This window comes from Nothobranchius furzeri, chromosome 15 (assembly GCF_043380555.1).
Source record: "Nothobranchius furzeri strain GRZ-AD chromosome 15, NfurGRZ-RIMD1, whole genome shotgun sequence".
Classification (NCBI taxonomy): Eukaryota; Metazoa; Chordata; class Actinopteri; order Cyprinodontiformes; family Nothobranchiidae; genus Nothobranchius; species Nothobranchius furzeri.
This window is the reverse complement of record NC_091755.1, coordinates 42470572-42487298: the sequence shown is the minus strand read 5'-3', so window position 1 is coordinate 42487298 and position 16727 is coordinate 42470572. Positions and strand designations below refer to the sequence as shown.

At 40.5% G+C, this 16727-nt stretch overlaps 1 protein-coding gene across 4 annotated transcripts in view; it reads left to right on the top strand.

Annotated features, from left to right (window-relative positions):
• Positions 1-16727, top strand: part of acss2 (acyl-CoA synthetase short chain family member 2) — a 63033-nt gene that overhangs the window by 39451 nt on the left and 6855 nt on the right. For all 4 annotated transcript variants that reach the window (XM_054745630.2, XM_070544865.1, XM_070544863.1 and 1 more), the window contains 5 exons: positions 3609-3741; positions 6591-6647; positions 15242-15322; positions 15410-15518; positions 16263-16331. In XM_054745630.2, the coding sequence (XP_054601605.1) occupies positions 3609-3741; positions 6591-6647; positions 15242-15322; positions 15410-15518; positions 16263-16331 (449 nt within the window). The remainder of the gene's footprint in view (positions 1-3608; positions 3742-6590; positions 6648-15241; positions 15323-15409; positions 15519-16262; positions 16332-16727) is intronic.

Genomic DNA, 16727 nt, shown 5'->3' with positions numbered 1-16727 from the left:
GACCATGTTTATTCAGGGACCATGTTTATTCAGGGACCATGTTTATTCAGGGAACATGTTTATTCAGGGAGCATGTTTATTCAGGGACCATGTTTATTCAGGGACCATGTTTATTCAGGGACCATGTTTATTCAGGGAGTATGTTTATTCAGGGACCATGTTTATTCAGGGAGTATGTTTATTCAGGGACCATGTTTATTCAGGGACCATGTTTATTCAGGGAGTATGTTTATTCAGGGACCATGTTTATTCAGGGACCATGTTTATTCAGGGAGTATGTTTATTCAGGGAGTATGTTTATTCAGGGAGTATGTTTATTCAGGGACCATGTTTATTCAGGAACCATGTTTATTCAGGGAGTATGTTTATTCAGGGACCATGTTTATTCAGGGACCATGTTTATTCAGGGACCATGTTTATTCAGGGAGTATGTTTATTCAGGGACCATGTTTATTCAGGGACCATGTTTATTCAGGGACCATGTTTATTCAGGGAGTATGTTTATTCAGGGAGTATGTTTATTCAGGGACCATGTTTATTCAGGGACCATGTTTATTCAGGGAGTATGTTTATTCAGGGAGTATGTTTATTCAGGGACCATGTTTATTCAGGGACCATGTTTATTCAGGGAGTATGTTTATTCAGGGACCATGTTTATTCAGGGACCATGTTTATTCAGGGACCATGTTTATTCAGGGACCAGGACCATGTTTATTCAGGGACCATGTTTATTCAGGGACCATGTTTATTCAGGGAACATGTGTTTATTCAGGGACCATGTTTATTCAGGGAGTATGTTTATTCAGGGACCATGTTTATTCAGGGACCATGTTTATTCAGGGAGTATGTTTATTCAGGGACCATGTTTATTCAGGGACCATGTTTATTCAGGGACCATGTTTATTCAGGGACCATGTTTATTCAGGGACCATGTTTATTCAGGGAACATGTTTATTCAGGGACCATGTTTATTCAGGGAGTATGTTTATTCAGGGACCATGTTTATTCAGGGAGTATGTTTATTCAGGGACCATGTTTATTCAGGGACCATGTTTATTCAGGGACCATGTTTATTCAGTGAGTATGTTTATTCAGGGACCATGTTTATTCAGGGACCATGTTTATTCAGGGACCATGTTTATTCAGGGAGTATGTTTATTCAGGGACCATGTTTATTCAGGGAGTATGTTTATTCAGGGACCATGTTTATTCAGGGACCATGTTTATTCAGGGACCATGTTTATTCAGGGACCATGTTTATTCAGGGAGTATGTTTATTCAGGGACCATGTTTATTCAGGGACCATGTTTATTCAGGGACCATGTTTATTCAGGGACCATGTTTATTCAGGGACCATGTTTATTCAGGGAGTATGTTTATTCTGGGAGTATGTTTTTTAAAGAAGAATTGTAATTCGCTACATTTTAAATCATGTCCGTTTCTGAGTAAAAACAAACTATAGGCTTAATAAATTAAAGACATTGCGAGTAGCAGCATCGGAACAGAAAGAGACACCTGCATGAGCGCCACGTCTAAACCATGGGGGGTGCGGGGGTGTACACTTCTGCTCCAAAACATCAGTTCAGTCCCTGTGAGTCACTCGCTGTTTACCTCCTCTCTCCCTCCTCTCCTGTGGGTTGCAACCCGCACCTTCGTGCACCGGTGTGACGTCATCAGGATTCAGCTCGGTTCGGTAGCCGAACTCGGTTCCGTGTTTGAAATATGTTTCCCTACCGCTCCGCACGGAAGCGGCAGAATAATAACGTTTAGCGCTCATAACAAGCGGATTCTCAGCGCTTTGCTCATAAAACAGAAGACCTGCAGGCCTCCGTGAGTTAAAGCATCCTGATACTGTTCAGGTGTAAACATTGTGCTCCATCCCTGAGTTTGAACTCAGAAGATGCTTCTTGATGCCACAGATATGTGATGCTTTAGCTTGTTTCTTTATTTTACTCCAGAATAAGAGATTAAATTACTACTAAAGCAGTTCAATGTAGTTAAATTAGTCATTCACATGATTCTAGCATGCTACTGTGTGTGTGTGTGTGTGTGTGTGTGTGTGTGTGTGTGTGTGTGTGTGTGTGTGTGTGTGTGCGTGCGTGCGTGCGTGCGTGCGTGCGTGTGTGTGCACCAGACTGGGAAGAGTGAATCTACAATAGGCAAGCAGCTTGGTGTGAAAAAATCAACTGTGGGAGCAATTATCAGAAAATGGAAGACATACAAGACCACTGATAATCTCCCTCGATCTGGGGCTCCACGCAAGATCTCATCCCGTGGGGTCAAAATGATCATGAGAACGGTGAGCAAGAATCCCAGAACCACACGGGGGGACCTGGTGAATGACCTGCAGAGAGCTGGGACCACAGTAACAAAGGTCACCATCAGTAACACACTACAACGGCAGGGAATCAAATCCTGCAGTGCCAGAGGTGTTCTGCTGCTGAAGCCAGTGCATGTCCAGGCCCATCTGAAGTTTGCCAGGGAGCACATGGATGATACAGCAGAGGATTGGGAGAATGTCATGTGGTCAGATGAAACCAAAGTAGAACTTTTTGGTATAAACTCAACTCGTCGTGTTTGGAGGAAGAAGAATACTGAGTTGCATCCCAAGAACACCATACCTACTGGGAAGCATGGGGGTGGGAACATCATGCTTTGGGGCTGTTTTTCTGCTAAGGGGACAGGACGACTGATCCGTGTTAAGGACAGAATGAATGGGGGCCATGTATCGTGAGATTCTGAGCCAAAACCTCCTTCCATCAGTGAGAGCTTTGAAGATGAAACGTGGCTGGGTCTTCCAACACGACAATGATCCCAAACACACCGCCCGGGCAACAAAGGAGTGGCTCCGTAAGAAGCATTTGAAAGTCCTGGAGTGGCCTAGCCAGTCTCCAGACCTCAACCCCATAGAAAATCTGTGGAGGGAGTTGAAAGTCCGTGTTGCTCAGCGACAGCCCCAAAACATCACTGCTCTCGAGAAGATCTGCATGGAGGAATGGGCCAAAATACCAGCTACTGTGTGTGCAAACCTGGTAAAGACCTATAGTAATCGTTTGACCTCTGTTATTGCCAACAAAGGTTATGTTACAAAGTATTGAGTTGAATTTTTGTTATTGACCAAATACTTATTTTCCACCCTGATTTACAAATAAATTCTTTAAAAATCCTGCCATGTGAATTCATGGATTATTTTTCACATTCTGTCTCTCACAGTTGAAGTGTACCTATGATGTAAATTACTGACCTCTGTCATCATTTTAAGTGGGAGAACTTGCACAATCGGTGGCTGACTAAATACTTTTTGCCCCACTGTATATTTAACATCAGTACGTAAAAACATTTCAAACACTATGGCAACAAATGCTCCAGATAAGTGTGTACAGCACCTTTACCAGCTTCTAGCATGGACCCTCTTGTTCTATTGAAGAGACCACCTGATGTCCTGCAGCAGTAGGGAGTAGCTTTCTGCTAAGGGTTAGGGTAGCTACATGTCTGAGTCTTCAACAGTTGGATCTCCTCTGCTGTTACTCACTACTTCTGCTTTTTTCTGGGTGTTTTCATCACGTTGCCAAACAACGGTTTTAATCTGTGTGACACTCTGTCTTTAGGTACAAGAGGAAGTCTCTGAAGGTTTTGGGAACAGTGGGAGAGCCCATAAACCCTGAGGCTTGGCTGTGGTACTATTCCGTGGTGGGAGAGAAAAGATGTCCTGTGGTCGACACCTTCTGGCAGACAGAAACCGTCAGTAATCATCTCGTCTACATGCCAACATTTACATGCTAACGCAGGATTTCCAAAACAATCTGTAAAAATACTGTTGTGAACAGCACATTTAGACCCAACTGGCTGTAGTAATGGTGTACAGCCTGTGTGTGGTGCTGCTGTGCTGAAATACACCAGCAACTGCTGTAAGACCCCAACCAGAAATCCCGGGAGGTCTAACACAAGAAAGGTGATTAAAACAGACCAGAAACAAATCACCTTTAGTAAAACTATTTATAACAAAAAGCATCCAGATGGGAGATGAAAGTCAGTAAGGCTACCTGGAATTAAATAATAAAAATAATTAAGACAAACAAACCATTTACTGTTCAAGTTAACTAAACTTCCCTTCAACTAAACAAAACTAACTATGCAAAACTGCTGGGTAACCAAATAAAGGGAAACTTATACCATCAAGCTGTTAGTTAAATCAAACTAAACATCCTTACCTCTGAGGAGGAAACCTTAATAAAGTCGACAGTACTTACAAATGGTTCTTAGAAGAACTGGACTGACCAAACAAAAGAGCAACCTGCCCGACTTAGCTCAGTTTCTAAACTAAAGAGCCCTGCAAAGAGGGAATTGTTTTCAAATAGTCCCGCTCAACAACCCAAATGGTTTTATGGCACAAGTGTTGTAAAAGATTTAAGAGCAAAACCAACGTTTCTTCAAACTGTACAAAACCTCTCTGTCTTCTTCTTCTTCTGTTGAAATTATTGGCAGTTGGCTACCAGTTTCGGGGCATTACCGCCACATACCAAACCGGAGTACTACTCATCAATAAAATGATCAGAGGAAACTTTACATTGAACAACACTAACCTACCAATTCCAGCTAATTAATCAATACTTTTAAATTCGAAAAAATAGTTTAGTACCCATCAAATATCGCATCAACACTTTCCTAATTAATATGCTTGAGTCTCCCAAAAGGGAACAAAGTGATAACACCTTGTTCTCCTTATCCCTGATGAATTTAAGTCCAGTTCTCTGTTCCGCATATTGCTGACGTTCTATTAAAACATGTTTCATAGTTTCTTGTTGTCCACAATAATCACAAAAACCTGACTGATGTTTTCCAATTTTCTTGAGTGAATTATTTAAACCTGTACGACCTATCCTCAATCTAGACAAAACCGATTCTTGTCTACGATTTCCCTCAGTAATTCTCTTATACGCAACCCTATTGTGAATATTATACAAATGTCTCCCAGTATCACTACTATCCCAACAGTCCTGCCACAGTTGTAAAACTTTTAAATTAATATATGATTTCCCTTCTGCTCGACTAATTGGGACATGTCTCTTCTGTTCTTAGTGCTTGTTTGGCCAAAATATCAGCTTCTTCATTACCTTCCACACCTACATGGGCAGGAATCCAAATAAATGTATATAACCTTCATGTTTTTGTTCATTATCTGCAACAGAAGGAGATAAACGTTATTCAACAAGTCTTTCCTGCATGGATTTCCTGTTTGAATACTGAGTAGAACTGCTTGACTATCAGAAGCTACGATCATTTTCTCTTTACAATTTGCATCATTTTCATTCATCCAAGTCAGTGCAAGGATAATTGCAACTAATTCAGCAAACCTCTCTGTCTCTGAGCCTCTCCGTCTCCTTCCCTCGCTCACCTTGTCTGTGTGTGTGGATATGAGCTGCAGCTGGGTGATTACAAGTGACGTTCAGCTGAGTTGAGAGATAGAGGTGTGCTGCTCTCGATGCTGCTGAAAGGTTGCCAGCACCAGGAGAATGCTGGAGCTGTCCTAGGCTTGTGTACTGGTGGGATAAAAAGCCAGAGTTAGTAACACAGCAAATAAAGATGAAGATGAAGATATTGTTCAGCATGGGACATGTTCTTGTTCTTTGTCCTCAACTAAAGCATGTTTTTTTGGCATCCGAGGACATGTCACACACCTGCAGGTGTCTGAGGACCCTTACACCACTCTCTGTTTCTCTCAAGTCCTGTGTGACTAGTCTCTGTGTTAAAGTTGCTATAGCAAATTTTACAGAACAAGCTAGATGTTAAACGTGGTCACGGAGCACTCATCCATCACCTTGGGTATCTTCCTTGAGACGCCAAACGAAATGAGAGAGTGCTTAACACCAGTCACTGTTTTCTAGGTCTAGGTCTCATCTTTTGTTGTCCGTGATGTTAAATGGTGTTTTTCCTTTTGGGACTCCGGTAGTTTGTCCTAAAGTTGAAGCGGTAGCAGCCGGCTGTTTCTACTTCTCTGAAACTATTGAGAGGAGAACCTCTCACTCAGGTGTTCTGTTGCTGAATACACAAGTGTGTAATGAGTAGAGGACCCAGGGAAGTGTGGCAATTCAACAAGGCCGACAACCAGATGGTCCGTTAGTTGGGTTTGGTCTGAAGCAGATTATTGGTGGAGCTTTTTTGACAAATGTGAGGTAAACTAGTAGTAGCACATTCAATATCAAAGAAGGTAAAGTGTTATTATCAGGACAGGGAGAATGTTTAAGTGGTTAGCAACAGTGTTCAAGCTGATGGCCCCCTCCATGAGACCACCACAGCTCAGCAGAACATCATTGTAGCTCCAGACTCAGCACCTTTTGGGTTTTGGTCCTGGTACCAGGAAGGCATAGCTAGGCTAAAGGGGCTTCAAGACGTCCACCCTTGGTTGTCAGTCCCACCAGAAAAACTAGATCTTCTGATGTCTTTTTCCATTACCAAGAACCTATTTATCCATTTGTAGTTAAGACACGACCTTGAGCCCACTCGGTATGTGATTTTAACACTGTTGTCCTGCTCTGGGCTGGTGGACGTGTCTGAGCACTACGTGATGCTTCTGGGTTCCTGTCTTCTAGGGAGGACACGTGCTGACTCCTCTACCAGCAGCCACTCCCTTGAAACCTGGATCTGCTGTAAGTAAATCTTGGGTAAATATCGTGTTCTGTGAGTCTGTTTCTGGTTTTTACTTAAACTGTCTGCTCCAAGTGTCCAAGAAGAAGATGCAGTTAAAATGACATTGTTATGAAAACCCAGCCAAATAATATTTAAAATAGATGGGCTCTTCCAAGCTGGGGCAACCTGAAGTTCCAGGACGATGGCGTGAAGAAGAAATTACCCATTCTTCTATAACCAGTGTCATGGCAACATATCTTTGTAAGAGGGTGCTCTCAATCACATACAAAATATTGCATACATGTTTAGCATGTTTATATAGATATATATTCATATGTAATAGCTAGCCTAGTAGTAGTAAGCCTTAATATAGTTTATTCTTGGTTCATTCTTCAAAATTACTGCAGCTTATTACCATCATCACTGTGGGAAACCCCCACAAATTACAAGTCAAAACTTCCAGAATCCACACCGAATCTCACACACTGCAGACCCCCCCCCCCCCACACACACACAAGCTGGCAAGGGAACTAACTGACAGATGCTCTGACAGGCTACTGACACCAGATCTGACACCTCTGTGTTGACCAACAAAAACAGAACACTCCAAGAACATCTCTTTAAATGTAACTTGGAAACTAAAAACAAAACAGAGCAATTCCAGTTTTTTATGTACATCTGTACACAGAAAAACTGTTTCTAACTAATATCAGCTAACATCAGTACAGCGGTTCCTCGTTATAACGGTTCCCCTTTCACGCCATTTTTTTTGTTCCATTTTGCACGTTTTTTTTACAGCGCTTTGTGTTCTGCTTCTGTCAAAAATCAAAATGGCGCCAGTGTGCTTGGTCTGCCGTTTTGGGTTAGAGCTTTTGTTGATTTTATTGTTTTTATCTGTTTTTATTTTTGATGCAAACTCTCTGCTGATACATGAGCGTCAACAGCTCCTGGATCTCAAGTTTTCTGCAAAAACCGTATCTGGATCTTATAGAGATGGACAGAAGGTTTTGCTCCCTTTTCTGGCTTCAGTTCCTCCGTACCTGTGCCGTGTTCCTGCGCCGCCGCCCTGGAGGAGGAGGCAACGCCGCAGGGGGAAGAGAGGTGGAAAGCTGGCGAAAATGAAGCTCTGTCGGGCAGTTTTCCCGGTTCCTGTAAATGGCGCGTTTTGCTCCCTTGATCATCGGCGGCTGGCTAATCCCCCTGACATTTGGACTGGTGTCAAGCCAGCCTCCAGTTTGTTTTCTGTTTCCCGTCTATTCAAGTTATTACGGGAATGGATGTGGAAACCGGATTTCAAAATAAAATTCAACTTCGAGTGAATTATCATTTTAAGAACATAATCACAAATAATTTAGGCTTGTTCACAATTAGCACCCTGTCAATATCAAGGCAATCTTATTTTGGATTTCAAAGTATAAGCCCTGTGAATTTTCATTTGTGAACTACTCTTTCAATGACTTCAGAATGCTCTTAAAAGCAAAAGTCATATTTCCAAAGAGCAGTTGCATTTTGTATCAACACTATCAAACCACAGCAATTTGAAATTGCCCATTTTTGACCGACTCTTTTAACGATTTCAAAAAGCTCTAAAATGGAAAGTTGCTGTTTCCACAGGGTAACTCCACTTTACATCAACAGTACACAAGCCCACATTGATACCATATCAATATCACGTCATTCTGATGTTGCGTTTCAAAATAAAGGCCTTTTTAAATTGTCCAGATACAACCAAACTTTAACGATTTCAAAATGCTCTAAAATGGAAAGTTGCTGTTTCCACAGGGTAACTCCACTTTATATCAACAATACACAACCCCACAGTGATACCATATGAATATCATGTCATTCTGATGTTGCGTTTCAAAATAAAGGCCTTTTACAATTGTCCATATACGACCTAATTTTCAGTGATTTCAAAATGCTCTAAAATGGAAAGTTGCTGTTTCCACAGGGTAACTCCACTTTATATCAACAGTACACAACCCCACAGTGATACCATATCAATATCATGTCATTCTGATGTTGCGTTTCGAAATAAAGGCCTTTTAAAATTGTCCATATACGACCAAACTTTAACGATTTCAAAATGCTCTAAAATGGAAAGTTGCTGTTTCCACAGGGTAACTCCACTTTATATCAACAGTACACAACCCCACAGTGATACCATATCAATATCATGTCATTCTGATGTTGCGTTTCAAAATAAAGGCCTTTTAAAATTGTCCATATACGACCAAACTTTTACGATTTCAAAATGCTCTAAAATGGAAAGTTGCTGTTTCCACAGGGTAACTCCACTTTATATCAACAGTACACAACCCCACAGTGATACCATAACAATATCATGTCATTCTGATGTTGCGTTTCAAAATAAAGGCCTTTTACAATTGTCCATATTTTACATACCTTTAACGATTTCAAAATGCTCTAAAATGGAAAGTTGCTGTTTCCACAGGGTAACTCCACTTTATATCAACAGTACACAATCCCACAGTGATACCATATCAATATCATGTCATTCTGATGTTGCGTTTCAAAATAAAGGCCTTTTACAATTGTCCATATACGACCAAACTTTTACGATTTCAAAATGCTATAAAATGGAAAGTTGCTGTTTCCACAGGGTAACTCCACTTTATATCAACAGTACACAACCCCACAGTGATACCATATCAATATCATGTCATTCTGATGTTGCGTTTCAAAATAAAGGCCTTTTACAATTGTCCATATTTTACATACCTTTAACGATTTCAAAATGCTATAAAATGGAAAGTTGCTGTTTCCACAGGGTAACTCCACTTTATATCAACAGTACACAATCCCACAGTGATACCATATCAATATCATGCCATTCTGATGTTGTGTTTCAAAATAAAGGCCTTTTAAAATTGTCCATATACAACCAAACTTTAACGATTTCAAAATGCTCTAAAATGGAAAGTTGCTGTTTCCACAGGGTAACTCCACTTTATATCAACAGTACACAATCCCACAGTGATACCATATCAATATCATGTCATTCTGATGTTGCGTTTCAAAATATAGTTTTTTTTAAAATTGCCCATATACAACCAAACTTTAACGATTTCAAAATGCTCTAAAATGGAAAGTTGCTGTTTCCACAGGGTAACTCCACTTTATATCAACAGTACACAACCCCACAGTGATACCATATCAATATCATGTCATTTTGATGTTGCGTTTCAAAATAAAGTTATTTTAAAATTGCCCATATATGACCAAACTTTAACGAATTCAAAATGCTCTAAAATGGAAAGTTGCTGTTTCCACAGGGTAACTCCACTTTAGATCAACAGTACACAACCCCACAGTGATACCATATCAATATCTTGTCATTCTGATGTTGCGTTTCAAAATAAAGGCCTTTTAAAATTGTCCATATACGACCAAATTTTAACGATTTCAAAATGCTCTAAAATGGAAAGTTGCTTTTTCCACAGGGTAAATCCACTTTATATCAACAGTACACAACCCCACAGTGATACCATATGAATATCATGTCATTCTGATGTTGCGTTTCAAAATAAAGGCCTTTTAAAATTGTCCATATACAACCAAACTTTAACGATTTCAAAATGCTCTAAAATGGAAAGTTGCTGTTTCCACAGGGTAACTCCACTTTATATCAACAGTACACAACCCCACAGTGATACCTTATCAATATCTTGTCATTCTGATGTTGCGTTTCAAAATAAAGGCCTTTTAAAATTGTCCATATACGACCAAACTTTAACGATTTCAAAATGCTCTAAAATGGAAAGTTGCTGTTTCCACAGGGTAACTCCACTTTATATCAACAGTACACAACCCCACAGTGATACCATATGAATATCATGTCATTCTGATGTTGCGTTTCAAAATAAAGGCCTTTTACAATTGTCCATATTTTACATACCTTTAACGATTTCAAAATGCTCTAAAAGGGAAAGTTGCTGTTTCCACAGGGTAACTCCACTTTATATCAACAGTACACAACCCCACAGTGATACCATATGAATATCAAGACATTCTGATGTTGCATTTCAAAATAAAGGCCTTTTAAAGTTGCCCATATACGCCTTAATTTTCAGTGATTTCAAAATGCTCTAAAATGGAAAGTTGCTGTTTCCACAGGGTAACTCCACTTTATATCAACAGTACACAATCCCACAGTGATACCATATCAATATCATGCCATTCTGATGTTGTGTTTCAAATTAAAGGCCTTTTAAAATTGTCCATATACAGCCAAACTTTAACAATTTCAAAATGCTCTAAAATGGAAAGTTGCTGTTTCCACTGGGTAACTCCACTTTATATCAACAGTACACAATCCCACAGTGATACCATATCAATATCATGTCATTCTGATGTTGCGTTTCAAAATAAAGTTTTTTTTTAAATTGCCCATATACCACCAAACTTTAACGATTTCAAAATGCTATAAAATGGAAAGTTGCTGTTTCCACAGGGTAACTCCACTTTATATCAACAGTACACAACCCCACAGTGATACCATATCAATATCATGTCATTCTGATGTTGCGTTTCAAAATAAAGTTATTTTAAAATTGCCCATATATGACCAAACTTTAACGAATTCAAAATGCTCTAAAATGGAAAGTTGCTGTTTCCACAGGGTAACTCCACTTTAGATCAAAAGTACACAACCCCACAGTGATACCATATCAATATCTTGTCATTCTGATGTTGCGTTTCAAAATAAAGGCCTTTTAAAATTGTCCATATACGACCAAATTTTAACGATTTCAAAATGCTCTAAAAGGGAAAATTGGTGTTTCCACAGGGTAAATCCACTTTATATCAATAGTACACAACCCCACAGTGATACCATATCAATATCATGTCATTCTGATGTTGCGTTTCAAAATAAAGGCCTTTTAAAATTGTCCATATACGACCAAACTTAAACGATTTCAAAATGCTCTAAAATGGAAAGTTGCTGTTTCCACAAAATAACTCCACTTTATATCAACAGTACACAACCCCACAGTGATATCATATCAATATCATGTCATTCTGATGTTGCGTTTCAAAGTAAAGTTTTTTTTAAATTGCCCATATACAACCAAACTTTAACGATTTCAAAATGCTCTAAAAGGGAAAGTTGCTGTTTCCACAGGGTAACTCCACTTTATATCAACAGTACACAACCCCACAGTGATACCATATCAATATCATGTCATTCTGATGTTGCGTTTCAAAATAAAGGCCTTTTACAATTGTCCATAATTTACATACCTTTGACGATTTCAAAATGCTCTTAAAGGGAAAGTTGCTGTTTCCACAGGGTAACTCCACTTTATATCAACAGTACACAATCCCACAGTGATACCATATCAATATCATGTCATTCTGATGTTGCGTTTCAAAATAAAGTTTTTTTTAAATTGCCCATATACGACCTAATTTTCAGTGATTTCAAAATGCTCTTAAATGGAAAGTTGCTGTTTCCACAGGGTCACTCCACTTTATATCAACAGTGCACAACCCCACAGTTATACCTTATCAATATCATGTCATTCTGATGTTGCGTTTAAAAATAAAGTTCTTTTAAAATTGCTCTTATACGACCAAAGGAGGTAGGGACAGTGGGAATCTCGCTCATCCATTCATGTGTGTCACTAATTAATTGACGAGGCATTTGGCTACCTTAAGAGAGTCCTAGTTAGTCCCGCCGTTTACCCGCGCTCCATTGAATTTCTTCACTTTGACATTCAGAGCACTGGGGAGAGGGTAAAGGGGAAATGGCAATTATTTGCCATTTGATAGACAAATGTAGGGCGAATGGCACATTGCCATTTGACTGACAAATGTAGGAAAAATGGCAATATTTTGCCATTTGACTGACAAATGTAGGAAAAATGGCAATATTTTGCCATTTGACAGATAAATGTAGGGGAAATGGCAATATTTTGTTATTTGACAGACAAATGTTGGGGAAATGGCAATTGTTGCTATTTGACGGACAAATGTAGGGGGGAAATGGCATTTTTTGCCATTTAACGGACCGATGAAGTGGAAATGGCAATACTTTGCCATTTGACGGACAATTGTACGGGAAATGGCAGTTTGTGCCATTTGACAGACAAATGAAGGTGAAATGGCAATACTTTGCCCTTTGACGGCCAAATGTACGAGAAATGGCAATACTTTGCCATTTGACGGACAAATGTACGGGAAATGGCAGTTTTTCCATTTTAGGGACAAATGTAGAGAAAATGGCAACAATTTGCCATTTGACCGAAAATGTAGGGTAAATGGCAAATTGACAGTTGACTGACAAATGTAGGGTAAATGGCAAATTGACATTTGACTGACAAATGTTGGGGGAATGGCAAATTGACATTTGACTGACAGGGTAAATGGCAAATTGACATTTGACAGACAAATGTAGGGGAAATATTTTGCTATTTGACGGACAAATGCAGAGAAAATGGCAATAATTTGCCATTTGACCGAAAATGTAGGGAAATGGCAGTTTTTCCATTTGAGGGAAATGGCAAATTAACATTTGACATTTTGCTATTTGACGGACAAATGCACGGGAAATGGCAGTTTATGCTATTTGACAGACAAATGTAGCAAAAATGGCAATACAAGTGCTGGCCAGTAAATTAGAATATCATCAAAAGGTTGAAAATATTTCAGTAATTCCATTCAAAACGTGAAACTTGTACATTATATTCATGCAATGCACACAGACCAATGTATTTCCAATGTTCATTACGTTTAATTTTGATATTTATAGGTGACAACCAATGAAAACATCAAATCTGGTATCTCAGAAAATTAGAATATTCTAAAGGCCAATGAAAAAATGTTTGTTTCTCTAATGTTGGCCAACTGAAAAGAATGAACATGAAAAGAATGTGCATGTATAGCACTCAATACTTAGTCGGGGCTCCTTTTGCCTCAATAACTGCAGTAATGCGGCGTGGCATGGACTCGATCAGTCTGTGGCACTGCTCAGGTGTTATGAGAGCCCAGGTTGCTCTGATAGTCGTCTTCAGCTCCTCTGCATTGTTGGGTCTAGCGTATTGCATCCTCCGCTTCACAATACCCCATAGATTTTCTATGGGGTTAAGGTCAGGCGAGTTTGCTGGCCAATCAAGGACAGGGATACCATGGTCCTTGAACCAGGTGCTGGTGGTTTTGGCACTGTGTGCAGGTGCCAAGTCCTGTTGAAAGGTGAAGTCTGCATCCCCATAAAGTTGGTCAGCAGCAGGAAGCATGAAGTGCTCTAAAACTTCCTGGTAGACGGCTGCATTGACCCTGGACCTCAGGAAACAGAGTGGGCCAACACCGGCAGATGACATGGCACCCCACACCATCACTGACGGTGGAAACTTTACACTGGACCTCATGCAACGTGGATTCTGTGCTTCTCCGCTCTTCCTCCAGACTCTGGGTCCTTGATTTCCAAAGGAAATGCAGAACTTGCTTTCATCAGAAAACATAACTTTGGACCACTCAGCATCAGTCCAGTCCTTTTTGTCCTTGGCCCAGGCGAGACGCTTCTTGCGCTGTTTCTTGTTCAAGAGTGGCTTGACACACGGAATGCGACACCTGAATCCCATGTCTTTCATGAGTCTCCTCGTGGTGGTTCTTGAAGCGCTGACTCCAGCTGCAGTCCACTCTTTGTGGATCTCCCCCACATTTTTGAATGGGTTTGTCGTCACAATTCTCTGCAGGGTGCGGTTATCCCTAGAGCTTGTACACTTTTTTCTACCACATTTTTTCCGTCCCTTCGCCTGTCTGTTAATGTGCTTGGACACAGAGCTCTGCGAACAGCCAGCTTCTTTAGCAATCACCTTTTGTGTCTTGCCCTCCTTGTGCAAGGTGTCAATGATTGTCTTTTGGACAGCTGTTAAGTCAGAAGTCTTCCCCATGATTGTGGTGCCTTCAAAACAAGACTGAGGGACCTTTTAAAGGCCTTTGCAGGTGTTTTGAGTAAATCAGCTGATTAGAGTGGCAGCAGGTGTCTTCTATATTCAGCCTTTTCAGAATATTCTAATTTTTTGAGATACCAAATTTGGAGTTTTCATTAGTTGTCACTTATGAATATCAAATTTAAATGTAATGAACATTGGAAATACATTGGTCTGTGTGCATTGCATGAATATAATGTACAAGTTTCACGTTTTGAATGGAATTACTGAAATATTTTCAACCTTTTGATGATATTCTAATTTACTGGCCAGCACTTGTATTTTGCCATTTGACCGAAAATGTAGGGTAAATGGCAAATTGACATTTTGACTGACAAATGTAGGGGAAATGGCAATATTTTGCCATTTGACAGACAAATGTAGGGGAAATGGCAATACATCTAACTTGAAATGGCTAAAATAAAATATATTAAAACTAATAAAAGATAGGACAAAGGCACCATCCCGTCTCTTTTGCTTTTTACTAATAATTTGCAACATCTCCGACAGACGAAACCTTTTAGTGAAATTGACTTGGGCTAAAACACAGAAGCTTGTGATGATGCTGCTGTTTCCTTCCGTTTTAGTTGTTTTGTTCCTACTTTGTATGAGAGTTGAATCAGAGGGAGATGTTAATGTGTTCTGTTTGGTTCCTTCAGACGTTCCCGTTCTTTGGAGTAGTTCCAGCCATCTTGAATGAATCGGGAGAGGAGTTGGAAGGGCCCAGTGAAGGATACTTGGTCAGGAGGCTGTCATCACAACTGAGTTCATCTCTGTCACACATGCCTTCTCTGCTCTGGTCATGTGTGTTGATTTCTTTCATGCAGGTGTTTAAACAGCCGTGGCCCGGTGTGATGAGGACGGTCTATGGAAATCATCAAAGATTTGAAACCACTTACTTCAAGAAGTTCCCTGGATACTACGTCACAGGAGACGGTGAGAGACAGCAGTGAGCTGAGTGAGAAGATGAGTGTCATCATCACAGTCACAGTGGTTCTGCAGAACTTCTCACTTGTGTGTACACTGGCACATTAGTCTTGGGTTACAGTAAGATTCACTTCAGCCGGGTCCAGTTTCAAACCTGCTGTAATAAAGTTCTGTAGATTAGAAAATGCCAGGGACACTGTCCCTCTGGAACCAGCAGGTCCAATCTTCACTGGATCAGTCTTTCTCACAGACCAACCACGAGTATGGTCAGGTAACGCCTCTGATGATGACACCATTTGAGGTCACTGGTCTTACTCTGCCATGCACACAGGACAACACACACCTTGTTACCCCTAGCTTACTTGCTAATGTCCACCTGAAGCTAACAATTATGTCCTCATCTCTAACCAGGGTGTGTGTTCTGGTCTGGATCTGGACATGGGTTCAGGCATGGAGAAAGGCTGCTTCACAGTTTACTTATTACCAGTTACTGTAGTTAAACCAGTAATAGAAGCATGTGGCCGTAAGTTACCAAAGTGTTCTGAAACAGAGTAAAGCACGGCGCTTCATCACGGCCTCTGGTGGAGTCAGCAGCAGCTAACGGTTCTGTTGCCAACTCAAAAATGTGTCCATGCCTTCAGGCCAAAGCAAAGAGTTCATTAGTTGGAAGAGCTCTCCTCTGCTGCTAAAGCAGATGCCTGAGAGGCTCTAGTTCTCTAATGGAAACAGTCCTGATGATGTCTCATTCCACAGGTTGCAGTAGAGACAAAGATGGCTACTACTGGATAACGGGGAGGATCGACGACATGTTAAATGTATCTGGTAAGATAAGAAGTCTGATGTGTTTGTAGTGTGGTTTAATCCCAAAGATGAGCATTGTCAGTGCAGTCTCACAGCGGTTTGAGCTTTCGTCTATGAAGTGTCACCATGTCAGAGCAGGACCAGAATGTTGGTTAGGGCCACTGGCATGTCATTCTAACTCTGGTGGCCAGCTTGGTCTCAGTGACAAACACAGAAGAAGCTGACTTTAACCTTTCAGGTGAAATGTGGTCCCAGTCCCAGCATGGAGGTGGTGTCATGTCACTAATGTTAATGCCACACTGGCATCTTTTGGTCCAGTCTCTTTAGCTGAGTTGGGAGGGTTAGTCACACATCAAAAGCCTGCTGGCTCACCTCTCGACATCCTGTTGTCCTGCCTCTGTAAGGAGGCCTTCTCCA